This window comes from Neopsephotus bourkii, unplaced genomic scaffold (genome assembly GCF_033783945.1).
Source record: "Neopsephotus bourkii isolate Nb327-2 ecotype Australia unplaced genomic scaffold, CSIRO-AGI_Nbou_v1 NB_647, whole genome shotgun sequence".
Classification (NCBI taxonomy): Eukaryota; Metazoa; Chordata; class Aves; order Psittaciformes; family Psittacidae; genus Neopsephotus; species Neopsephotus bourkii.
Window position 1 is genome coordinate 74,539 of NW_026901146.1, and position 26,397 is coordinate 100,935.

General features: G+C 46.8%; 2 protein-coding genes and 1 long non-coding RNA gene across 5 annotated transcripts; 2 read left to right on the forward strand and 1 right to left on the reverse strand.

Moving 5' to 3' along the window:
- Nucleotides 1-1,518: 1,518 nt before the first annotated feature.
- Nucleotides 1,519-25,076, reverse strand: LOC133211684 (uncharacterized). Its single transcript, XR_009725258.1, has 3 exons — nucleotides 24,959-25,076; nucleotides 22,574-22,693; nucleotides 1,519-1,907 (listed from the first exon to the last, which is right to left on the reverse strand). It is a non-coding gene; the product is annotated as an uncharacterized LOC133211684 (long non-coding RNA).
- On the forward strand, nucleotides 12,968-16,503 carry LOC133211682 (E3 ubiquitin-protein ligase RBBP6-like). 2 transcript variants are annotated; one of them, XM_061352251.1, is made up of 4 exons: nucleotides 12,968-13,302; nucleotides 14,465-14,561; nucleotides 14,947-14,988; nucleotides 15,641-16,503. In XM_061352251.1, the coding sequence occupies exons 1-4, from the start codon at nucleotides 13,137-13,139 to the stop codon at nucleotides 15,783-15,785; spliced, it is 450 nt and encodes a 149-aa protein (XP_061208235.1). In that variant the 5' UTR covers nucleotides 12,968-13,136; the 3' UTR covers nucleotides 15,786-16,503. The 2 variants fall into 2 exon arrangements, with proteins under 2 accessions (XP_061208235.1, XP_061208236.1); XM_061352252.1 differs by lacking the exon at nucleotides 15,641-16,503 and having other exon boundaries at nucleotides 12,977-13,302; nucleotides 14,947-15,549.
- On the forward strand, nucleotides 20,421-26,188 carry LOC133211683 (E3 ubiquitin-protein ligase RBBP6-like). 2 transcript variants are annotated; one of them, XM_061352253.1, is made up of 5 exons: nucleotides 20,421-20,905; nucleotides 21,655-21,758; nucleotides 22,189-22,374; nucleotides 22,455-22,533; nucleotides 22,627-22,740. In XM_061352253.1, the coding sequence occupies exons 1-5, from the start codon at nucleotides 20,854-20,856 to the stop codon at nucleotides 22,686-22,688; spliced, it is 483 nt and encodes a 160-aa protein (XP_061208237.1). In that variant the 5' UTR covers nucleotides 20,421-20,853; the 3' UTR covers nucleotides 22,689-22,740. The 2 variants fall into 2 exon arrangements, with proteins under 2 accessions (XP_061208237.1, XP_061208239.1); XM_061352255.1 differs by lacking the exons at nucleotides 22,455-22,533; nucleotides 22,627-22,740 and adding an exon at nucleotides 25,894-26,188.
- Nucleotides 26,189-26,397: the final 209 nt, after the last annotated feature.

Here is a 26,397-nt window from a genome sequence, read left to right on the forward strand (position 1 = left end):
CACTGCTCAAAGCAGTGGAGGAAAACCAGTGAAATAATAATAATAATAATAAAGAGCAATAATAATAATGATAACACAGCTGTGTTTGAACAGGGGAAGCCAGTACCGACAAGCAGAGGGGGCTGGAAAAGGGCCACCACCTGAGCTGGCTCCTACAGCACAGCCTGGCCCTTCTGCCTTCCCCCAGCCCAAGGGGACAACACGACCCATCAGCTCCTCGACGATGGTGCGGTCCCTTTACTATTGCTTGGAAGACTTACTGTAACCGAACTACCAGCACTTTAGTGCAGACTCCCTGAAATGGCATAAGTGGTGGAGGCATGGGTCAGGGACGCAGGAACAGGGGAACTGGAAGGGTAGGGCCGGGACAACGTGCACACTGTCAGCAGAAGGGTCATTGGAAGAGAAATTGCCATCACCTTAGGGCCAAAATCTCTTCCCAGACTCTTCTCATGAACACGGAAACAGCACGAAGGGGACTGGAGACTTCCTCCCCAGCAGAGCCTCTGGTTACAGTACAGCTGGGAAAAAAACAGGTAGAATTTTTAGTCGACACTGGAGCCTCCTATTCTGTGCTCAATACACTAGAGTCAGTCTTTTCAGTCAAGAAACAGTAACAGTCATTGGTGCCACAGGTGTTGGGGAGAATCACTCATTCTTTAAACCAATCAAGTCGAAATTAGGAAAGCATTGGGTGACCAACCAATTTTTCCATTTGCCAAACTCCTCTAGAGCACTACTAGGAAGGAAGTGTCACGGTGAGCTCTCTTCCAGCCCCTACGTGGAGGGGGTGTCCCTGCAGAGCCCTGGGGGTTTCTCTTCCCTTGGATCCTCTGCATATTTTCTTCACCTTCTTGATTCTGCAGTCCCGCGATGACTCCAGGAAACAGACTACTCTGACCTTGATCCAGCTCTGCCACGGAAACGCTCTTTGTCTGTTGGCATTCAGCATCTGCTCCGGCCTGCTCCTGGCATCTGGAGAAAGGACACTGATCTTAGTTCAGGGTTGTTCTTGCAGCTTCCTCATGGCTTCAGGCCCATCCTCTCTTTTTATGGCAGCACTTGATATGACACAGAAGACTGCACCAGCACTAGGTGCTGGAAATAGAGCATGGTCTTCCAGACAGGTCTGGCCCTTTCAGAGAAGTAACTCCCCTTGATACTCTCTCTGGCCTCCCTTTCACCTCTTTTCACAGGTAGCCAGTCTCAGAGAGCAGACAGCTAGCAATTTATACAAGTGCAAGTATTTTGTGCCAAGCAAGGATGGAGAAGAAAGAAGCTGGGGAACTGTAAACCAGACAGAACTCAACTAGACAAACAGTCCTTCTCTCCTAAGGGAGAAAGTAAAACCGCTGGAGAACAGCAACCACAAGATCAGGAACAAGAGAGGGACGGTATTCTGAACACCCTTTCCCACTTGCTCTTACCTGACACAGAAGAGTAAATATGCACGGTGAGTAAATATGCACAGAAGAGTAAATATGCACTGTCTTGAGAACAAAGAGCCGCAGAGTCATCGTTCACCTCCTACAAATGCCTGAGGTCGGCCTGCAAAGAAAGCCAACACCATCTTTGGATGAACTGCAGAGTTTAGGAAAAAAAAACACAGACAGGACACTGCTGAAGGACACAACACACAAACACAAATCAAAACAAGTACCCCCTGAGAATTTTCCCTAAGAACAGTGCTTGCCAGGAGCACCTGCATCACCCTTTCTCTTCATCGGCACTGATATTTATACTGCTGGAAACAAAGTTGACTTATATCTTTATGAAGCAGTAGTAGTGTCCTGCCGAGGGCCGAAACCTTTGTGTACCAGGACAGCATACAACGAATAGAGCAGTGGTTCTCCAAATGCTTGACACATGTATGTGCCAAGGTCCAAGTATTCCGGATACTGCACAACCTAAAGAGACGCCAAGAAGACACAAAAATTATCTTAAGAGTCTCTAGGAAACAGCCAGGGAAAACTTTGTCACCAAACATAGGCTAGAGGCGGGAGAGAGAGAGAAATAGATCTTCATGGCCCATCAGAAGTAGGTATTGACATCTCTGGCACTGAAGTGGCAGAAAACTCTTCTTGGCCAAACTAGCTCTTGACACAAACAGCAGGTGCTTATCTTCACACTGGAGCTGCCCTCTTACCACAGGGGAAAGAGCAAGGCCCAGCTGTTGCCCTGACATTTCTCAGATGTCTGCTTGACAGCATCATCTGCAGCCACTAACAACTTCCAAACAACGATTCATTCGCCTTTGGGGAATGTCTCCTTCCAGGCAGCCAAAGTGGCAGTGCACTCGTATACGTACCTTGCTCATCTTTCTGCCAGAGAAAGGATCAAATCTCTTCTAAGCGCAGTGTCAGGACATTGGAAGAACGATGCATCGTAAGCCTCTTGGATGCAGCAGCCAGCTGTTCACACCTTGAAAACAAGCACGGACCCAACAGTTGCAACCTATCTTCTCACCATTCCACCCCCCCATCCAACAAAAGGGAATAACTCGGAACAGGTTTCAAGGATCACATGTGCCTACGCCTCTCAAAGCATGTTTTCTCGCATAATAGCAGTCGTCTTTTCACTAACCCATGCAGTGCTTGTCAAGCTTGCTAGCATGGAGAAGACTGTGGGCTGTAAGAGGCCAGCCCTGCAGCAAAACAATGGGAGCGCCAGCTGTCTACCACTGCTTGCCCAGAGACTTGGGCAACATTGACTTCATGCACCCTTTTGGCCAAAAGAATCTGGGCAAATCAACATGTTGCCAGACCGCCATAAAGCTATGCTATCCCTGTCTTTACTGTCTGGACACCCTCAGCAAGGCAGCTCTGATTACCTTTAGGTGCACAGACACCACAAGCAACATGACTGCGAGACATGAGAAGACTGCACGAGAACGACTCCATAGGCGAGATGCTGCCAGCAGAAAAGCTCTACGGCACCATGGTGGCACCGATGATCTATAGTGGCCCCAGGAAAAAGAGGCTGCTTGGAAACATCAGTGAAGCGACAGAGACAGATCCACTCTTTAAGCTATAATCACAAGGTGAGAAGGGCTCAACAGGCGCTATGCCAATGAGGTGATGCACTGGAGACTCGTGAAGGCTACTGAGGTGCCTGTGGACCACAAAGACCTATGGAGATGCCAAGACCAGAGGAAGGTACAGTAGAAGACAGGCTGCACAAAGTACACAACAACACGGGCACGACCCTGCCCTGCCCGCACCGGTCTTGCTCCGAAAAGGAACCCGCTCCCTTTGCCTGCCCAAGGGGACTGTCTTGGACAGCCCTCTCTCCCACGCCCCATTTGAAACCCCTCCCTGCAACTCCCCACCTCATCCCTTGCCCCCACCGTTCCCTTTCCCCCGTCATCCCCACAGCGTTCCCATGACTGCTTGATCAGAGGTGAGTGTACGACCATTGCCTAAACAGTGTAGACGTACCAACACATTCACCACAGACTCCTTTCACTATCCCACCTACTCCAACTCTAAGCCTCCGGGCAGAGCAGTTCTAAGCCACAGACCCTGGCACTAGACAGAAGAGTGCAGACGATGCAGCTCAAAAATGAGAGAAAACTCTCAGCAACAAAAATGACACCCAGACCCGAGACTGTCTGTCAAGAAGACCTATGGGGCCGCCAGGGTGAGGCAAGGAGGCTCTACAGCAGCTCCAGAAAAAGAATGAAGGAAACAATATCGAAGAAGGAAACTATATGAAATGATAAGGGGGGAAGGAAGGGGAGAAAGCAAGGGAGAAAGCAAAATGAAATTAATTTAAATGCAGGAATGGAATGAAATTAAATGGTGAAATTATGAAAGGCTTGGGTTGAAAGGGACTTTAAAGCTCATCCAGTTCCAGCTCCCTGCCACGGGCAGGGACACCTTCTACTAGACCACATACAGGGGAAGCTCCCTTAGTCAGACATGGTACCCCATAATGACAAAACATGGCTCTTCGCATCAGTTTTCTGCATGTTCACATTAGTTCTTTTAGTCAGACACAGAAATCAAAGTCATCTCTTCTTCTGTGGTAGAAGTAATCAATCTTTGAAGGAGAACAACAAAAAGAAGTTAAAGCAGGTCCTTTTATCCTTATAAGATGCTTACCACAGAAGTGTTTCTCATATTAAATGTTCTTCTCTACCCTAAAGGGTCCCCATTTCCTCTGTTCCCAAAGCTGTTGATGGGGTTTCAGAGAGGGGAACACGCAGTACAGAGTCTGAGGGCTTTGAATGGAGAACGTTTACCAAACACTGTAACGGCAAATCAAGCAGAGATCAAACCTTAAAGGGAAAACCTGGGAGCCAAAGGACTAATACCACCCCAGTAAAACTGTCCTAAGCACATCAAGGACCACAAGCCTGGAGGCTGATGATGGCTCTTGATGGGCTTCCCTCCCCCAGATGAAAACACCTCTTAGTTCTCTGTGCTCAGCCCAAGGAAGGAAAAGGCGACAACCTTGACATCTGTAGGCATGCCTCTAGAAGGGCTCATTTCTTGTTGCTTTAGAGACACTGCCTGGCCAGTTACAACACCTACAACATTCTGACTTCATGCACCCCTACCCACACCAAGCTGGGACACGCGGAATAAATGTGGAGGCTCAGGTGATCTTTCACACTCACACACTGCTACCACTGCAGCTACTCACATTTAGCTGTCGCCTTGAAGCTGCCCCACGGGTCAGGGCGTAAGGTTCTTGTTCTATGGAGGTACTACGGAAGACATTTCTGGTGACAGAGTATTTCAAATAGGTAAAGCACAGCAGAACATGCTGTTGACAACCTGAGGAGAATCATCCCCCAGGCATATCAGCAACAAGGACTAAGGTGGTCGATTTAAGCTGCCTTTGAGTTACATTCCCATTAAAATACACCACCACCAGACACTTCTCTGAAGTGAAGGCTGACAGCAGCGTACAAGGACAGTCCTTTTCTGGACACCTCACTCCTGGGCAGAAATCCCAGAGACTTCATTTAATGCCAGGAATCCAAGGAGCTACAATACGCTTTTTAACGCCAGCACAGCAAACAAAAAGTGACACGGAAACCCCTGAGGCACTAACGAGCAGCACAAGGGCTCCCGCTGAGCCCACTACCCCTCACAGACCAGACACCTCTTAAAAAGAGGTTCCTGCAAAGAAGCCACGGGCAGAAGATAACCCTGGCAAGTCCGGCACAAGCAACCAATGTAGAAACGGCACCGCTGACCCTCCTCCTGCTCCTCCCACGAGCTCTTTGCCAGCCACGCAGAGGGGCAAAATCAAGGATGAACAAATCAGATCTGAGAAGAATTTGGCCCCCAAAATTCGACAAGATCAAGAAGCCTGTCTGAAATAGGAATTCACACCCACTGTCGTGTAGGATGAGTCTCGCCCTCAGCACATGTGCCTTGACACGGTAGCTGACTGTGTCAAGTCACTGCCACAAGCAGATGTTCAAACCCAAAGCATCCAGAACAGGCAGACAAACCTCTACCGTTTTTCAGCAACGTTTCAAGTCACACAATAGTCAGTCAAGGTCTTTACAAAACATCCCTGAAGAAGAACAGAAGCCTCTTTGACAGTTTCTCCCTCAAAAGCAGTACCAAAAAGCCACACACCCTTGAGGAAACACTCGTCCTTCCGGGTGGCTGGTGTCTTACCAGGGCTCTTCCCCAAGGCAGCAATGACCACGGATGTGGGGGTCTCCAAACTTCAGGACACAGTCCTCCGGCAGTCACCAGCTCTGGGCCAGAGTCCTCCCACACCCAGCAGTGCCCCTCGCTGTTCCTCTCTTCCCCTGCCTGACTCCCTGCCTTTAGTTTCTAATTCCCCCCTGTGTGTTGTGGAGCCTGTTGCTATTTCCCCCTTCTCCAAATCTCTCTCTCCCTCCCACTCCCTTCTCTTCTTTCAAGCCTTGCTTTCCCTCTCTGTCTTGCAGCCTGCCTCCCCCGCTCCCCCTGCATTCCCTCCTCGCCAGGCCGTGATTCCCTCTGGGCTCCTCCCCCTGCTCACTCCCCGCGGCCCCTCCCACCCGCTCCCCCTGCTCCCTCGGGCCTATGCCCAGGGGACGGTGGCCCAGCAGGGCCCGGCAGAGGGAGGAGCGCCCCAGGGCATGCTGGGAGCTGTAGTGCTAGGGCAGGGGCTGCCGGCGGCCATGTTGGTGTTGGGGGTTGCGGCCCAGCTCAGGGGAGGGCCTGCCCAGGAGGAAAGGGGAGAGCACAGAGAGGCAGAGGGAGAAGGGCCTGGGCTGAAGAGTTTCTCTGTCAGGACGGAGAGCGGGAGCTGTGGTGAGTGCCCGGCCCTTGGGGCCATGGCTGCCTCTCATCTCTCCAAGCTCCCCCCTCCCTTTTCCCTTGCTGTCATTTGTTTCGCTTCCCCATACCTCTCTTCTATTCCTGTGCTGTCCTCCACGTCCCTCTGTTCTTCAAGTCCTTCTTTCTCTCCCACTCTACCGGCCCCTTCTGCTTGTTGCAGCTCATTCTGTATCCCACTGGCCCTGTCTTTCTCCCTGCCTGCTTCTCCTCTCCCTGGCTGTGTCTGCTGCTCCCAGACCCTTCCTCCATCGCTCTGCAGGGCTTCTGATACTTTTTCTTTCTGCATCCCTCTGAGCTGCTCGTTGCTCCTGCACTTCTCTTTCTCTTAGTTGTTATTCTGGTTTTAGAATCATAGAATAGTGAGGGTTGGAAAGGACCTTAAGATCATCCAGTTCCAACCCCCCCTGCCTTGGGCAGGAGGACCTCACATTAAACCATGTCACCCAATGCTCTGTCCAGGCTGGCCTTGAACACCGCCAGGGATGGAGCATTCACAAGTTCCTTTGGTGCCCTGTGCCAGCGCCTCAGCACCCTCACAGGGAAGAGCTTCTGCCTTATATCTAAGCTAAACTTCCCCTGTTTCAGTTTGAACCCATCGCCCCTTGTCCTATCACTCCAGTCCCTGATGAAGAGCTGCTCTCCAGCATCCTTGTAGTCTCTCTTCAGATGCTGGAAGCTGCTCTGAGGTCTCCCCGCAGCCTTCTCTTCTCCAAGCTGAACAGCCCCAGTGTTCTCAGCGTTTCTCCATAGGGGAGGTGCTCCAGCCCCTTATCATCCTCGTGGCCTCCTCTGGACTTGTTCCAACAGCTCCATGTCCTTCTTATGTTGAGGACACCAGAACTGCACACAGTGCTGCAAGTGGGGTCTCAGAAGAGCAGAGCAGAGGGGCAGTGTCAGCTCCTTGGACCTGCTGGTTACGCTCCTTTTGATGCAGGCCAGGATACGGTTGCTTTCTGGGCTGCGAGCACACACTGAAGCCGGCTCATGTTCACTTTCTCGTTGACCAGCACTGCCAGGTCCTTCTCCTCAGGGCTGCTCTGAATCTCTCCTCTGCCCAACCTGTAGCTGTGCCTGGGATTGCTCCGACCCAGGTGTAGGAGCTTGCATTTGGCTCGGTTGAACTTCTTGAGGCTGGCATTGGCCAGCTCTCAGGCGTGTCAAGGTCCCTCTGGATGGCATTCCTTCCCTCGAGCGTATCGACCGAGCCACACAGCTTGGTGTTGCTAGCAAGCCCTCCCTGCTCCTATTTCTTTTTTACCTACTCACCTTTCGTCTACCCACCACGTCTTTTGGTGATCTCTGTCAATCCCGTAGTCCTTCCTTCTCTCTGCCCTGCTCCCTCTCCCTCTGTTTGCCTCTCTTCCTCTTTCCGTGCTGCTTCTTTCTCCATCTCTGTGCAGATGCCTTCCCTTTTTTCCTCTCATGTCCTTCTTTCCCTTTCTTCTGTCTTTCTCTCTATCCCATTCCCTGTTCCATCCTTTCTTGCTAAGCCTCTCTGTCCAGCTGGCTGTGCCTTCTTTCACTCTTGATCTGGATTTTTTCTTTCCCCTCTCTTGTCCTGATGCCCAGCAGTTGGTTTTGTCCTCCAGTGCTGCCCTGCTCTCTCTTCCTTCTTTCTCTGTCATTCTGGCCTGCTCTCTCTTCCCATTTTTTCATTCCTTCATCTTAAGCCTGAAGCCCATCAGGATTTTCTGATCCATCACTTTGTCTTGCATTCCGTTCCTGCTCTTTTCTCTCTTTCTTTTAGTTCTGCTGCCTTTCTCTTCTTTCCCTCTTTCTCCACCTGTGCCCTGCTCCGTCCCTCTCATTTTCTCTCTGTTTCCCTCCTGCTCCCTGTCTTTGCCCTGCCCCCCCATTTTTCTGTCATACTTCCTCTTAGGGCTCCCCACCACCACTACTCTGTCCTGCTCTCTGTCGCTGGTATTTCTCAGTCAGCAGCACAGTGTGTTTTTTGTCCTTCCATCTCTCTGTCCTGCTGCCCAGCCCTGGCTTTCTTACCTCCAACTCTGTCCTGCTCCCCATCTCTTATTTTTGCCTGTCTTTGCCTTTGTCCTGCCTTCCTGTCCCTTTTTCCCTCTCTCTCACCTGTCCTGCTGCCTGTGCTTTTCTTGGAGAATCTGTGTCCTGCTGTTCCCTGGCACCTGCTGTGAATCCCAGTCAATGTGAAATTGAACTTACCTGAGCTTGAATGAAATCAGACCAATTGCATCTGGTTTCCTTCCTGTCTCCAGTTCCAGCTGACTTTGCTGGCACTAATTCATGATCATAAGACCCTGAGCTGCAAGTATACTGACGGCATCGCTCACTTTGGTAATGGGGTGGGTGGTCTGTGATAAGGCATGTGTACTTGGGTGCTGGTGCTGCTTTCATGAACATTCTCTGGTCTTGCCACTTCAGAGCTCTTCCTTTTTTTTCCCAGAAACTTGAAGACAGCATTTCTTATTCTGGGGTTCACACTGGAGCTGGACTGAACGCGTGGTATAATGGGCTCTGTCAATGGGAGAGAGAGCCCTGCTTTTTCATTGTTGTTTTCTAATGCTCTGTGAACTTTGGTAAGCAAAGGGAAGAGCGGTTGAAAGAGTCTCTTGAGAGTAACTTGTTCCTATAGCGTGCCTATCTTCACCTTATGGTGAAGGTTTCTTACAGGAAGCATGATTTTGCTGAGCTATGAGGTTGCCTTGTCTTGGTAAATATAACAAGCGTTGTCTTCAAAGGTAGTGAAGCTGTAGCAAAACTAGCGGGAAAAGCTAGTTTCTTCCTAGAACGCTGCCTGATAAAATAGTGGCAGGTAAAGGCACTTGCAGTTGGCTTTTCTATGCAGTCTTTGTGCAGAGCTTTTGGCACTTTTGGTACTTTTTGTAGGGATTGATTTCTGTGGAGGAAGGAGGAATGAGGGAAAAAACAGTGCAGCTTGTCTGAACGGCTGCTTCGCTGCAGGCAGGGTTTGAGTCTTCATGCTAGAACAGGTCTTTACTATAGTTTATAAACAAAGATGAGCTGTCTGTAAGGAAAGCTTCATCAGAAGTAAGGCTAATTTTGCTAAATTTGGTACTCTGCTGCAACTGAGAGATGATTTGGCAGTATTTACATCCCAGCTACGTGCCAGTGTGTTAACGCAGGCCATCAAGGTCTTTTGAGCAGTACTGCTGGACTGCAGGTGATGTGCCTGGATGGTACCGAGACCCTGGGTGAACCAGCTCTGCCAGCTGTTAAAGCTCAGAGGATGTGACAGAATGGAAACCATCCTTGTAGCGGACCCAGACCACCAAAGGTGCGATGTGCTGCTGATATCCCACCAGCCTGGGGATGTGGGGACTTTCGCTGAGAGCCTGGTAACGATCCTGTTTTCTGCTCTGGTAGAGGCTTTTTGTGCACCCTGTCCCAGGAGGCTTATTAGCCACGGCTGCTTCTTTGAGATCTCAGAAAAGACACTGCAGGAGGCAGAGACTGTGGTGGCATTGCTGGTTTAAGGAGTTTGGTGTAACCTTTTGCCCCTTGCCTTCCTGTCCCACAGTGCAGTGTGCCCTTTCATGCCAGTGAAACTACCTGGAGCAGCCCAGTGAGCAGTGAATGTCTTAACCAGGGTGTTAGCCCATCCCACTTGCCCTGTGTGTGCTTTTCTGTGGCTCAGGGTGTAAGTGGAGGAGGTTTGTAGTTGTGCAGCTTTCTAAAACCTGCATCAGGGTAGTGAGCTGCCTGAGAGCATTGGCAACATGCCCTGAAAATAGGTGGCCAGTTGCACAAGTCAGAAGTTCTTGGGCTTGTTGCTGAAGCCTCTGTCTGCTTAAATCATGCATCTAAGGATGAAGTTAATTTTTTTGGGGAGAAGCTGGAGGGTTCCCTTGTGCACGTGGATGCTTTTGTTAACTGTGTTTTTCTGCTTTAGGCCTCGTCACGCGGGCAGATGTTTTGCTGCATGTAGCCTTCTGACCAGCAGTGGCATCTCAAGAAACCCTGATGTCTGTCAGCAGCACTGGTGAGCAGCTGGGAATTTCTGTGTCCTGCAGCCTGCTGAGCCCCAGTACTGGTAGCTGGGCACCCTGGATTTTCTGCCACTGTCTCCAGTTCACCACAGAATGTCTTGGCCATTCCCCATAGCCAACCTGACCCACATCACACAGCAGTCCTATTCAAGGTACATTTTCAGTGAGACTCCTTCCGGAGTGATCATTTCCTGGGAGGACAGTGCAATGATGGAGGTAAAGTGTCCCCCCATGAACAGAAGGCTTCTGGGCCTCCACAGGGGCAGTGCCTTGGAGGACACCTTTCAGACTGGGGAGAGGGGTAGCGTCTAAAAATTCTTCCACTGGCATGTGCCATCCAGGGAGAGAGGCTAGGACACAAAATACAGAATTTCAAGAGTAATTCTGTGTTCATGGCCATGAGGTGTACCAGTCAAACTGTGGGGCATCCTGAGCGTGGTTTTACAGACTCATAGAATTGTTAGGGTTGGAAGCGAACTCCGGAGATCTTCCAGTCCAACCCCTTGCCGAGGCAGGGCCACCCAGAGCAAGTTCCACAGGAATGTGTCTGGGTGGTTTTGGAATGTCTCCGGAGAGGGGGACTCCACAGCCCCCCTGGGCACCCTGTTCCAGTGCTCTGACACCCTCACTGGAAAGAAGTTCTTCCTCGTGTTGAGATGAAACTTGTTGTGCTTTAGTTTATGGCCATTGCTCCTCATCCTGTCACCGGGTAGCACTGAAAGGAGTCTGGCACCATCCTCTTGGCACCTGCCTTTCAGATATTTATATGCATTGATGACAATCCCTTCTCAATCGCCTCTTCTCTAGACTAAACAGGCTGTGGTTCTTACACATGGTTCTTACACTTTTCAAGCACTCAGTGGTTTGACCAGTGCCTACTCAACACACACATATACTCCTGTTCTGCAAAGCAGCTCTAATTGCGTGGCGTTGTCCTCCATCTGCTTCTTTCTTGACCAAGACATCCCTGCAGCTGGTCTTGCTGCCGTACCGTCTCTGTGCTGCGAGGTGAGGGAAGGGTTTCACTGAGATGTCAGAGGGGCTGGGCTGCTGCTCTGTTCTGGGTAGTGCAGAGGTATCCTTTCTTCTTCAGAATTGGGGCTGTTCTTCTCCCCCTTGCAGTGATCTGGGGTTCTTCAGTTGTGCTACTGAATCACAGCTACGCAGCTTACAGTGTCAACTCTATGTACCTGAAGAAAGTTCATCCAGCTTCATAGTCTAAAGACCAATTGCTACAATAGTTAGGGAAAGAGATTCTCCTGACAGTCCCTTCTTTTTTTGTGACCTTTAGGTTCACACTGTCCTATTCACTGTTCAAGGCATAAGTTGAGTTCATAAGGTCACACAACACTGAGAACAGACATACATCGTTACAAAGCAAAACAAGAGAGGGACTACAACAACTCAGCTCCTTTGAGTTCACAGTCCTCTACCTTTGTTGGGAGTCAGGAAGTTAGCCACCCAAATAGGTTTAGTGGAAATCCCTGCCTTACTTCATGTAATATTTTTAAATGAGTCTTTATCTTGTTTCTGTCTCCCACATTGGAGATATTCAAGGCCCGCCTGGACAAGTTCCTGTGTGATGTACTCTAGGTTACCCTGCTCTTGCAGGGGGGTTGGACCAGATGATCTCTTGAGGTCCCTTCCAGCCCTTGGGATTCTGGGATTCTGTCAGTTTTGTTGTTCTGGTACTGATTCACATAAAACCCCAGTGGCTATTAGTCAATACTGCACATGCTCTGTCATGCCCATTCTCTGTCCTGTAGTGCTAAAAGGTGGTCTAGAGCCGATTGATTCCGTATTACCATTTGTGATAAGGATTTGGTTTCTTCCTGTAGGGCTATAATGCTGCTTGCGCTTTCAGGAGTGGCTTTTTCTAATGGCCTTGACATATTTGCTATATAGCTTGTTCTAGTTTCGCAACCCCTCACTGTGATACAAAAGCTGTTACAGAGAGGGGGAATTTAGAGCTACATTCTGCCAGAGGGCTGCAACACTTTTTCCTGTAGCTATCAGTAGTTAAGAGTGAGGGGATCAGAAGAGATACAGATTCTAAGCTGGGCCTCTCCCAGTGCTGGTGGTTCATTTGCTACTTTTTAGTCCTTTTCCTGCAGAGTTCAAGCAACTGTGGGTGTGTGACACTGGGGAAGTCCATTGGTTGATGGCAATAAACGTAAATGGTCATTGGCTGCTTTGACTGAAGTCTGTGATTCTTTAAGATGCGCTCAAGCACCTCGTTATGTCCCCTGCCTTTGCTGGCTCCATGGCACGGTGAGCTGAGCACCACAGAGGGGCTGCATCCGGCCCAGGATGTTTCACCCTGGCTGGATGTTGACGGGAGGGTGGGGGTGCTTGGACCTGCCTTTTGTCACAGTGCGCTGGGTCGCCTGGGTGTGCTGTGTTGTGGCAACGGGGGCAGAGGTGCTTGAGTCGCCGTAGAGGTTGGTCAGGCCTCGGAGTGCTGCATGCGGGAGAGGACACTGAGGCCAGCTAGGGCTTTGGGGAACTCTCCCCCCCGGGCTTTGAGGAGGACTGGGGCAGGTGCCAACACACGGCACAGCTCACTTGCTGAGGGCCATAGCCTGGAGCTGTTAAGGTGGCAAAGCCAGGACCTCACTACGCCAGGATGGAGGCCTGAGGCTCTGTCAGCCGAGGCTGCCTGATGTGTCAGGGCCTGGCTGTGGCAGAGTGCTGCAGCCTCTGAACGCCATTGGCCAGCCAAGCTCAGCCCGTGCTGCTCACCCCAGCCCCCTCGGTGGGCTTTGCCGCGTGCCCTCACCTTGGCAGAGGCTGCAAGGCCTCTACCTGTCATTTGCCGAGCTAGACACGGTAGTGGAGCAGGCGCTGCCTGGCCCCGACCATGTCTTGCATCCACTACAAGTTCTTCTCCAAGCTGAACTATGATACGGTCACCTTCAGTGGCCTCGACATCTCCCTTTGCGACCTCAAGTGCAAGATCATGCGCAAGGAGAAGCTGAAGGCAGCCAACTGTGATCTGCAGATCAGCAATGCCCAGACCAAAGAAGGTACGTGTGCGCAGCATGTGCAGGGCTTTGGGGATGTCCTGGCTGGCGATGTTGCAGAGCACCTCATGATGGCTGCAGCCAGCAGAAGCCGCATGCTGCCTTTTATGGCTCATCCGCACATAGCACGAGTGAGCCTGGGGCCCATCCTGCCAGCTGGCAGGAGCACCAAGAGGGTAAGCAGTGCCAGGGATTAAGTGGGGTGGAGTCATGAAATCTGATTGAGCATCCTGCTGGCTACACCAGTTTGTCAAATGTGCACACTGAGTCACAATGTCCAGAAGAGAGCCCCGAGCTTTCTAAACCCCTGAGGGGAGCCTAGGTGAAGCTAGATCTAGCCTTAAGTCTCAGGCTTGGTCAATGGTTCATGTCTAATGGAATGTCAAAAAAGAAAATCAAGGTAGAATCCAGCTAAAATGATTGGCATGGAAACCAAAGATGAAAAAAGGAAGCCCTCCCACCGAGACACAAAGTTCAGAGTGGACCCCCTGGCTTTCTAAACTCCTGATGGAGCCTAAGTGTGGCTGGATCTAGTCTTAGTGTCAGACTTGATCAAGCAAATGTAAAGCACTGAGCAGATGAGAAGTGTGGCTTTGGATGGATTAAGCTCCAAGAAACAGAGAAAGGTGGCAGGCTCTCTTCTGCATTCTTTCACTCTCGAGCACCAGCAGCAGAAGTGACTCAGTTAACAGTGGCGAAAGCAGTGGCTCTGAGTTTTCATGCTTTTACTAATGCCTGGCTTGTTTCAGAGCAAGCTAGTCAGACTTTAGAGCCTGGTTTATGCAGGTGAGACTTTGTGGTGGTTTGTTTTTCTCCAGAGATCTATTGGTTTTGTAGCCTAATAGAAGCAAAAGCAACCTCAGGTAGTTCAGGAAAGCCCCCCCTGTATTAGCAGGCTGTCCCGTAGTGACCTCTGAGACCCTTTTGCTGCTGGCATTCAAACTGTTTTTAAAAAAGGAAAAAGATTTAGCTGCTGGTGTTTGGTTATCGAACCTGAAAATGTCTTGAAAGGTACTGTTAGTGTGTTCAGACAATGAAAGCACGATGTTACATACGGAATTTGGCTTCTGTATCTGTAGAGGCCTTCTCTGAAGCGCTATGTAGTTAATGATGTATTAATACATGTCCTTTTGAATGTTTTTTTCTGTGCTTCTCTTGGTTTCAGAATACACAGAAGATGCCCTGATTCCTAAAAACTCATCGGTAATTGTCAAAAGAATCCCTGCTGGAGGAGTTAAAGCTAAAAGCAAAACGGATGTTCCGTAAGTGTCCACACAGCATTGCATTCTTGGCTGTTGGTTTCAGTGTGTGAACTGTTTTGATGCATTTGAGGCATTCAGATTGTATCTTTCTTGTTAAAGTTTCCGTTAGATTTTGTTGTCACTGAGTAGATTTGCATGTATCGGTCCCAAAGCAGACTTATGTTTTTAGGCCTGCTGGGATACGGGGTTCAAACTCCAACAATGGAAACTTTTAAAATGATATGAATAGGTTTTGTTCTTGGTGTTAATTTTTGTGAGAGCTTAGTTGTAGATCCTGTTTTGTCTGCGTGGAGAGATTCTTTGTTATATGTGTTCGCTTTTATGGCTTTTATAGCGAAGAGAGTTCTGCAGTGCAGTGCAATTAAGACTTGTTTTTTGGTCGCAGGACTCCTCAGTCACACAAAATCCCTGGAGCAGCTTCTTTCAGGTGACATTTCTACTCCTATTTTTAGTCAATAAAGCGTATGTAACATGTCTAGTACTTTGGCACTTTCACAGCTAAGCATGGTAGATACCTGAACACAGTGCTTGGGCTTCCACAAAGAAACACTCTTCTAAAACTAAGCTGCTGACAGTTTTGTTATTTCTTTGTCAGATGACTGATTTTTTTTCACTGAAGTAAACTTGCCCTTTGAAGTGTTGGGACTGTCACTGTTCCGCCATAGAAACTAAAGTACTGTATGTGACACCTGTTTGTAATACTAGGGATGTACAGATTGCCTGAAGCTACGTTCATAGTTTGAGGGTTGATTATTTAAGAACACAAAGCTGTACTACAGACTTGATATATTTGATACTGATGAGGCAGAGAAAATATCTGAGGACTTTGTCTTGCACTGTTGTGTTCTGTATCTGTAAGTCTGCCTTTGTGACAAAGTAGAAATGGGATTTTGGAGGTTCTTTTAGTTGCACTGAATGACCAAGAGATAAGAGTTTGTGTACACAAATACATTTCCATATTCCCTAGACTGTCGGAACATAATGTTTTGATGTTCGGGATTTATAATTGATTTTTGGTGCTTTCTGTTGGGTACAAGTGCTTTATTTTAAGTTCTGATCACCTTTCTGTCTCCTCCTAGAAGTCGAACTGAGCCAGCGAGCAGAACATCAGAAGCAGTACGTAAAAACCCGATCTCACCTGTTTTTCTACTCACTGCACTGAATTCTAAACAATGTAGCCTTGTATTAATTTTCCAAATATTAACTTCATCTATCTTCCAGTAAAAAACAGTCCAGAGTGTAATTCAAATGCACTGATTCATCATGGTGAAAACTGAGTCACGCCATCAATTTGCAGAGTTCTGATGTGAATGTTGGGATTTATGCCTAGTAATGCATGGTATTTCCTATTGCATATGCTAGGATATGTCCTGTGTGGCTTTGTGTTGTGCAGATAGTGCCTGATCATCTTTAGTTCACGCAGGTTCCAGGTGTGCACAGTTGAACTTGGTGCCACGTTCGAGATCTGTCTGCCTATAGTTAATAATGTTGTGAGTTTGTACAGCCTTTTCTGTGCTTTTTGTACAAACTGCACTTCAGCAGTAGTTCTCTGCAAACACTGCGGCCCATTCCTAACCAGCGGCCTGAGGACTTCATTGGGGCAAGCTACAGGCGTAGGCAGCTGGGAGGGAGGAGTATGTTTGCAATGGAGGAAAAAATGCCATGACTGTGCTTTGAATCCGTGCTTTCATCGTCAGGAAAGATTGGGTTTGGTCTGATAGAAAGAAGAACAAAAATTCTCACGCTTCCCAAACTGATTTGGAGAGTGTGTCCTGTGGTCTATTAAAATACAAGAAATATTTTTTCTCCATTTTTATAGGCTACTCTGTCATAGTAAACACCTTTTTTTTTTTTTTTTTCCCCCCAGTAATTTGAGCAGTTTCTTTTTTTCCTAGACAAATTGGCAGGTTACTTTTATGGCTGATGGTTCAGATTGGTGTTTGGGTTTGGTGGGGTACGGTGAGTTTGGCATCTTTGCAGTTATTCGTCAAAGCATAACTGTATAAATGCATGTTTAAATGATGAGACATGAGCTGACTAATTTACAAACTACACTGCAAGTAAGTTTCCTGTAGTGATGCTTCCTTCTCAAATAAACTTCAGCATTTTTTCACAAGGGCCCCTCTCTGAGATATTCTGGAGCAGTAAGTCCATCTCCAGCAAGTTGGTTAGTTTAGTTTCCTCTCATTAGCCACATAGGCACTTTTCAGTTGTCACAGGTTTGGACTTTATTCTGAACAAATACAAATTACAATAGGTTGGCAATGCCTCTTTCAGTGACACGCAGAGAATAGAGTGCAGATTTTCAGACTGCAGTAGAGGTTAACTCTTGCTATGTTTTGACTATAGAACTTGAATATGCGTTTATTTTTTACTGAACAGATGAATGAATGTTTTTGAATTTCTAGTCATTAGAGGCATAGAAGCATTCTTTGGACACTGCACAGTCCCGTGAATTCCAGCCTCTGGACAGTGGAGAACGCAATCAAATTTGTTTGCTTGCAGACGGTGTCCACTGTGTAAATTGTGTACTTGGTTGTTTAGAGGAATGTACCAGTGTGTATCTACGGTGTATTAGCAGATGTGACCAGCTGAAAATGTTGCAATGGCCTGTTTGGGGATGGAACTGCTTGCTCTTTTGGCTCAACACTGTGTAACTTTGGCAGGACACTAAAGACTGCCCTATTTGAAAAAATGTAGCGCTAGCCAATTAAATGGAAAAGATGGGAGCTAGTTCTTTCTCCTAAGAAGAGAGGCAGGAGTTCATTTGTAAGAACGAGGGGTCTTCCCAGCGGCAGCATCTTCCCTCTCTCACTGAAGAAATGAAATTTGGGGCCTTCGGCTGTCCCTGCGTGTGTCCTTGGTTCTGTAAACCCATGTGAAGTTTGACTCTCAAATGTGAAAAACTGCCCAAGTGGTGTGCACATTGAATCTTTTGAGAAACGCACGAAGGACACATAAAGCAGCTCCAAACTGTTACTTACTCGAAACACATTATTCAGGCTGGCTTAGCACAGGGGCAGTGTGCTGTGAACTAGTTTTTGTTTTATTATTACAGTGCAGTAAATGCCATAGTTGAATTTTGGTCTATTGCTAGTAACGTTTTGTGAGGTTTGGATATATTTTGTAAACTGTTTGGGTTCAAACAAATTAGTCAAACATCTGCAAAGTTTCCTGTAAACGTTAATGGAAATGATTTCATAGATGTCCATCTGGATCGTATAACTGATAAGAAACTGTGTATATGAACAAGCCGTTTAATAAAATGCAGAAACTGGTTGATTGCTCTTGTGAACAAATGCGTGTAGAAGTGAAGATGTACGTGGTTGATCTGAAAGATGGGTGATTGGAGGTCCGAATCATTTACAGGCACTCCCTTAGACCTTTCTTGTGTATGGACTAGTGTGTAATAAAAACACCAGAAAAATCAGCTGGCTTCAAGATCTAGTTCTGCACGTGGGTGGTATTACAATATGTCCATTAAAAGGACACAGTCCCCTGGAAAAGCCTGCAGGTTGTGCTCACTGTAGTTAAATCCCTTAGTAGGAAGAAGTTAGTAGGGGGGGAAATGCAGTTTGGATTGCCTACAGGACACGATGGTCACATTTCTACTGAAAAGAACCTTGTGTCTTGCTGAGGGATCAGAAAGATTCCTTTCAGCGCTTTTGTGTCTGATGCTGAATTTCAGCAAGCAAGAACTGCAGCCCTGCCACTAACACCGTGTGTTCTTTTTAGTGCTGCAAAATGTAAATACTGTAACTTGCAGAAATCTTTCTCAATTAAATGCACAGTAGCTATCTTCTCCTTCAAATGGGCTGGAGCTTCAAAACCAGTTGAAAACTACTGCTAGTGTCATTTCTTTTACTGATCACTTCAGCCCACTTGGAAGAAAAGTGATCGGTTACACAAGTCTATGTCAAGCCTAAGGTTTTGAGTGCCCAAGGATACTCTTTTTCAAGTAGGCTAGCGGGCACATAAGCATCCTGTACAAGCACAAAGTCTCCCCAGCGCACGCTCAGGACAACTGTGTTTCATAGAAGCATCTGTTTTCAGGCAACATCAGCTAGCATTGTGGTGCCCTTTACAGGATTGAGCAAGCGGTGTTGTCTTTGGCTGGGTGAGCTTGCATGTGTTTCTAATGTGTGTGTCAAATAATTCCATGTTAAACAGACTGCCAACCTGGCTGAAGCCAATGCTTCTGAAGAAGATAAAATAAAAGCCGTGATGATACAGTCTGTGTGTCAATATGATCCAGTCAAGTAAGTGTTGATAATGTCAAATCAGTCCTTTCATGATTATGGGAAAAATTGTGTAGAGACACATGCATACCTTTTTCTTCCTGAAACCTTTTCAGTCCCAGGAAGAAGCCCTTGGGGACACCTCCACCATCGTATGTTTGCTTTCACTGCGGAAAACCTGGCCACTATAGAAAGGACTGCCCAAGAAATGGGGTAAGGTTTTGGGGACTTCCGGTGTTACTTTCTGACCTTGTTTAATTTCTGACCGTGGCAGTCAAGTAACAAATACAGGAATAATCGTATTGAGAACTGTTTCTCTTGAGGGGAAATAGAGAGGTTACATGGCAATGCTGAAAAGCCCTTCAAAGTTCAAGGGAAAGCCGGGATTATAAATGTAATTTTTTCTTTTTTCTAAGCCACAGACCTGAAATAAGTCCATCCATAGATCTCTTCATCTATGAGTTTACATGCATATCTTTATGTATTTCAATATTACTGGAAATGTTTCTGGTTTAACTCTTTTTAATGACAGTTCACGTTTTCAGGATTTTGTATGAAACCAAGATGTTTCTGTTAACCCCATCTACTGAATATTTGTGTGTTTTACTGACACAAGTCCCTGGTTGAGTATTCATGCCCTTTAACATTAGTCCCTGAATGTGTACGCATGAGGTATGAATTCAAGCTTCATCTATAGCTGGTGAATAGATGTTTCTCCAGTGGCTGACCCAGAGCCCTGACTTAAGCTTTCCCTCTGAACTGTGCTGTGGGGGGGAGCAGGTTTGTATCTCTTCTCCCAGTGCATCATGAGGCAAGGGATATTTCACCCTTAAGAAACCTCTTGTTAAGCCAAAGAATGTCGACTCAGATCAAAACTCTGCTTAAGCCTTTCACAGGATCAGAGAACCAACTAGGTTGGAAGAGGTGCATCAAGTCCAACTGATACTTCAGGACTGCCAAATCCATCACGAACCATGTCACTAAGGGCCTCATCTACGTGTTCTTTTAAACACTTCAGGGACAGTGATTCCACCACTTCCCTGAGAAGCTGACTTAGGAACAATAGCTGACTTAGGAACATCCTGGCCATGTTCATTTAGGAAAAGAAGTATTTCAGTTGAACAACCTTCACGCTGGGTAAAAGGAGAGGATTTAAAGGGTTTTGCTTCTTACAGTCATCACTGAACTGTCAGTTTAAGTGTAGCTCTTAAGATGAGGTATGTCTGCATTTCTTTTCCTAACAGGACAAAAACGTCCAGTCTGTTCCCAGACTGAAAAGGAGCACAGGAATTCCAAGTAGTTTCATGATAGAGGTGAAAGATCCCAACACGAAGGGTGCAATGCTGACAAACAGCGGCAAATATGCAATACCGGTTATTAATGCGTAAGTATGGAATTAATTGGACTGACCAAAAAGCGAATGAGAGAAAGCGTGCATAAACATCTGAGTGGCCATGCAATCAAGTTGGACTGCATCTGTAATTACTGGAGAGGAAGCGCAGTCATTGCCTTTTAACCTTAAGACCTGTGACACTTGCCCCTCTAAAAAGAGGGTGATCATTCATACTTGTCATGCCCCTGGAAGCTGGTTCAAGTTGTGGTGCACCAAGGATCTGTATTTCTGCAAAACGTTTTGGTAGTGTTGGCAGGGGACTCGTTCTCTTTGAGAGCTCATTTTGCTTCTGGTTTATGTTTCAAAGGCTTCTTACAAAACTGTAACCAATAGCTGTTGGGTTGAGATTTCCTCCCCCTCCGAGTTTTTATTTTACAGAGTTATGGCTATAGAAAAGTAGTTTCAGCTCAGTGCCGACAGTTCAGAAGGCTAATGTGGAGTGAGAAGAATTCTATCCAGTATCTTCTTTTGATAAAATGCAAAGCTTGGAAAAGCATTCCTTTACCCATCTTTAAATTTGTTCTTTTTCCTTCCCCACACGCCCTCCAGGGAAGCTTATGCTAGAGGAAAGAGAGAAAGGCCTCCATTTTAGGAGCCATCCTCCTCCTCTTCTGATGCTCCTATTCCAGATGAGCTGTTATGTCTCATTTGTAAAGATATAATGACTGATGCAGCTATTCTTCCCTGCTGTGGAAGCAGTTATTGTGACGAATGTAAGTGTTATTCCCATATTGTTAATTCAAAACATCACATCTGATCTTCTGAAAGCAAACATAGCAGATAACAAGATTACTTTGTTACCTGTTCTAATTAAAACCTAAGTATACCCTGACTAGGAAAGGACTCGTCTCGTATAAAGTAAAAAAAAACCAAAACACCAAAAAAGAAAAGGCAGAAAACCTGGTTCTCTTTCTACAGATCCAGTTACATCCTCTTTACATGCAGAGGAGTGCCTAACTGTGCAGGTGATTACAGTATTAGATATCAAATGTTTGTCCACAGCCCTTTCTCTCATACAAAATTATACAGCCATCTCTGGTGACTGACTGTGGTCTACAGCAAACGGATAGTAAGGCATTTAATCCACATTCTTCTCCACGGGAGAGCTGGTTCAAACCTTCAGAACTCAGACCTATCAACACTTGTTTTTGTGATGTGCTTTGTTCATTAACTTTGGGGTCCCTGACTTCTTGCTGTAGTGGATAGTGGAAAAAGGATGAGTTGAACCATGAAGACACAGCCTACACTCCCATCTTCCAATACTACAACAGTGAAATGTCAAAACTGTGGACCTATTTGCTGCATACTAGTAAATTTTACACTCCTGAATATTTGTAGCTTCATGCTGTACACTCAAGACCACATTCACCAATGAATCATACACGTGTTTTGGTTAGAACCCAACAACTTTCCTTACTTTGGCTAAAAACTATTGTATTGTGATTATACTAATTATGCACAGGTATTAGAATGGCATTGCTGGAGTCTGAGGAATATACATGCCCAGCGTGTCATCAGACAGATGTTTCTCCTGATGCTTTAGTTGCCAACCAGAGCCTGCGCCAGGTAGTGTGATGAGTTTTACATCAGTTGTACAAAGAGCTTGTAAGGAGCTGAGAGAGAAGACAATATTACTGTAACATTAATTTAGCCTTAAGCAAGGCTAAATTGAATAAGGCTAAATTTACTTTTCAAACACATTATCTCTGACAGCTCTTTAGAGACAATCTGACAAATTCAGGTCACGCTTCTGTTTAACACAATCACCTCACTTTCAAATTTGGTGTTAACACTGAAGTATTTTAAATACAGATACCCTGAGTTAACCCTCATTGACATCAGTGTTGAATGCGGTGTGTTTATATAGCTGTGGTCGAATGCTGTTAGGATTGATAGCATTTCCAGGAGTACACGAGTCATTTTACTCCGTGGAGGTTTTGTTGGTGTATCTGCTGAAGTTTCAGATTACCTTTATAAAATGTTCCTCTGCCTCTAGGCTGTGAACAACTTCAGAAATGGAGCTGGCTACACAAAAAGGCTCCGTAAGCACATTCAGCAGCAGCAGCCGTCGCCACCACCTCCAGCACCACTCACGACTGTTATCCCTCCTGCTGCTTTGGTGACTGCTGCTCAACTGCCTCATTCTTCCTCTCTGTCAATCAGCAGCTTGTTGGAAGAGAAGGTAAGCTTTATTTCCACATATGCAGTGACTCCAGGATTTCAGTAGAGCTTATTTTGCAGCTGTTTGCGTTTATTCACAAGGGCTCTCAAGTTCCTGTACGAAGACAGCTAGTGCTGCCAAGTCTTCTGGGCTCCCAAGGGCAATCGGTACCCACAGCTGGTAAGTAATGATAGCTTTAGAACTTGTGTTAAAAAATTACCTTCAGATAAGCTGAACGGGCCTGTTTTCTTTTTCTTCTCCCCTCTCCAAAAGGTCCTCCGAGGGCAGACAGTACCATCCACGCACCAGGTGCCAGAACAAGCTGTGAACTGTAAGTGTGCTATAGAAATTCAATATGTAACTACTGGTAACCTAGGCTGTAACGTATGACTTAGACAACAGCTGATCGATAATCAAATAAGTGTGCACAGAGAGCTGCGGGGAATACAATTGGTAACTGATTTTTAAATGGCTCAGGCTGAATTGCCTATAAGAAAGGGGATGCGTGCTTGCAGTAAGATTATTTCAACTAAAACTCTGGTACATGATTAAAAAGAAGACTGAAAGAAGGATGCTTTTTGAGAAAACCATAAGTACATATAAAAATTAAATACAAAGAAAGAATCAGATGGAAAGCTTTGGATTCCTGGCTGAGTAGGGCTGAAGAAATGGGGTTCTCAGTTGAAATCAGCATCCAACATTCTTGTTCTAACAACATAGTCGATACTGATTGAGGCAGTTCTTGGAAAAATCAGTGCTGTCGTTTTATGACAATTCTGAATTGTTTCCACTTAGTCATCTCAAATGGCCAAGCTGCTTTCTCTCAGTTGGAGAGAGAAGAGCCTGTTTCTGAGTCATGTTAGTCCTTCGTTTTGGTATAGATTTGTTACAGATGGCTTTTCTATACAGAAGCTTCTATATAGATAAGTTGCACTTTACAAGAATTTAGAACAGAAAAAGTAGCTTCTGTTTCTACAAGAAATTTTCCTTTATCATTCCCCAACCTAACTGTAGCCAGGGGCTCTGCTGGGGAGGGTTTTGAATCTTCCCCCGCTCCTCCTCAGTCTTCATCTAAAGTATGTCAGGGCAGGCCCTAACATTCCACTAAATCTCCGGTGTTTTATTTTCACTCTGAGGGCATTCTCTCTTCCAGTGCTCCCTCTGTTTACAGACTGCACTCTCATCATTCTCCAAGTGCAACCCATGCAGTCTGTTCACAAGCCTTTCTATGTAATCCTTCTTTCTGACCCTTTCCTCCCAGGCCACTCCCCCCTTTCCTGCTTTCCTGGGTGAGAGCAACAGCCAACAACATTTGTTTCCTCCCTATGATTTCCTTCTCCCTTTCAACTCCTCTGTTACTGTATATGCTCCAGGCTGTTTCCAGTGATTTATTGAGTGACCGAGAGTCTGTTCCTCCTGGTTTTTGCAGCTTGCATTTAATACCTGGCTCTGATTGACCAATAAAAAAGGTAAGATAACTGTGCTGCACCTTTTTCAGGGTCCTTACCTCTATACTTATGTTTCATTCCAAACAAAACCAACCGCTGATATTTGGTTAATAAATCCTGCTCAGGCAGAACATTTGGATCCCATGTAGGGTCTGTGGAGGGAAAGTGGTCGTCCACTGACACTGCCCTGTGCCCCCTGCGTATGGAACTTTTCTGCCTCCTCCCTTGCTTTTGCCAGCACTCTATCATCATAAGTTACCAAAGTATCCAATCCTACTTGTAAATCATTCCAGTCTGGATCTTGTGTTCTAATAATCGGCTCCATCACTTTAGTTACTTTTTCAGGATCTTCCCTATCGGGCTCAGCTAACTCTTTCCAGGCTCATAAATCTGACACAGAAAACGACACCTTGATAGTCACCAGCCCCTCCACCCCTGTTCCTTGGCGTAAGGAGCTTGTATACCTCGGAGAGCACCTTTCGTTGTTCACCTCATGATGGAGCTAGAGCTCTCTTCCCATCTGCATCCAAACCTGCCCCCCCCCCTCCCCGCCCCAGCTCCTTCCTTCTTTTAATTTGTGGTCCAAGTAATAATTCCACATCCTCTTTTTCCTACCTCCATCTAACACACCACTTACCAATACTACACGCAGAACATCAACTCTTGAGCGGTTTGTTATTATCCTCCTCCAGTGCTAATACCATGGGATCTGTAGATATATGCACACACCCCTTTCACAAGTCCGAAATACTGTGCCAATCAAAGAATAAATCAATATACCATAACTCATCCCACTTCACCTCCATCCCACTTTGGCAAACCAATCAATTATAATGAATTGTACTGTTCACAGGCCACTTCGCCCCAGACTCCGGCCTATACAATGGCCACCATTGATTACAATACTTTATCGAAGTCTCCTGAGTGACTGAGCCCACCCGGGGATCCACCAATTTGTTTTCAATGCTGCAAAATGCAACCCAATGGGAATTCCTTCAAAATCCTCCCTTTGGAGGCAGTGGTCCTGACCTCCATCCAAGTGCAACGTCCAGACAACCAACCAAATCCTTAGCCGCTGCACAGGGCATCCCCTGTGACTCATGGGGACAAGTTACCAAAAAGAACGCCTTGCTAAAGCAATAAAGTCAGGCTCTGACCGAGGTCCCGAGTTGGTCCGGGGATCTGTGGTTCCTTTCAGGGAAATCCCCAACACTGGCGTGAAGGCCCCAGAGGGTCCCCAGGTCAGCAGGAAGCACGGCAGAGGGGCCATGTTCGGGCACCAGAGTTTTATCCACAGAAGTCCTTTGGAGAAACTCTCTAAGGCTCAATGTGGAGTTTCAGAAAGCAGCTTTCTTTATTGCAGCGCTGGGCGCACACGCAAACAGTTCCACAAAGGTGAGCGTGCCCGTTCCTTGCCGGCAGCAGCTCTGTATTCAGCATACTCATGCATATTTACAGTCTTTCCAGGAGGGCATTTCCATATTCACGAGATTCCCAGGAGCTAATTATAATATCTGCATTTCAATTACACATGCGCTTTCTTGCGGAGTGGGGGTCTCTGATGGTCGCCCACAGTCTGCCTTACTGTGTTTACTGAGTGACATTTTTGCTTGCACATGCTCTCAAGGTCCTAGTGCTGAGTTAGCAGAGGTACGGCTTTGCTTTCTTTGCGTTCCGGTCTCTGTTATCCTGAAGGTCTGCATCCTTGGTCTTACTTACTGCCTCCTTAGTTGTTATCATTCCCTTGACGTTCCTTCCCCCATCAGCTGGACATTCCTTATTCCCTGCGTGTCAGTAAGAACAGTTTGCTGTATTTTATTGTGTTAGTTTAAAGTCATACACTTTATTGTTAGTTTAAACCTGTAATTGAAACCTACGTAATGGCTTGAGTAATACTACTGGAGGCTATGTTTAGCTCTTCAATTTTCAGTAGCATTAAGTTAGCAGCTAAAAGAGAAGAAAACCCAAACCACGTTTGGGAGAAAAAAAAATAGCGAGAATGACTGTTTTGAATTAACTTCCATTTGTGTGTGTGTGTGTTGTGAGCTTTTTTAAGATCCAAGCCTCACTGTCGTACTTCATTTTACTTTAGGAGTTCGCATACCTACTCCAAGCCAAGATCAGGTCCTTCCTGCACTGGCTGCTACTCCGGATCGTGCAGTTGTTCCCATTCACATTCCAACTTGCCATCACTGCAGTATCCTAGAAGAAGCAGAAGGAAGAGCCGTGACTATTCCAGGAGAAGGTCACACGGTCGTCACTGTTCAAGGTCAAGGTCCCCCCAACAAAGAAGACACCACTGATGGTCAAGGACCTGCCCCAGCCCTCTCCCCATCCCTGTTTCTTGTTCCATTCATTAAAAGGTCTGGGTGTTTGCTTCACAGCACCTCTCTGCCTGCAGTCATTTGCACAGCGGGAAGTGGGTAGCGGCTTAATGCAGCCCCTGGCAGCCTGCAGGTGACTGAGCTGGGATGGGGATGGCCGCCGACAGGATGGGTAGTTGGGGCATTGCTCCGGGTGCTGTGAAGCCATGGAAGAAACCACATTGATTAGTATCAATGCCAGGAGGATAGAGACCTCCATCGCTGCCCCAGGA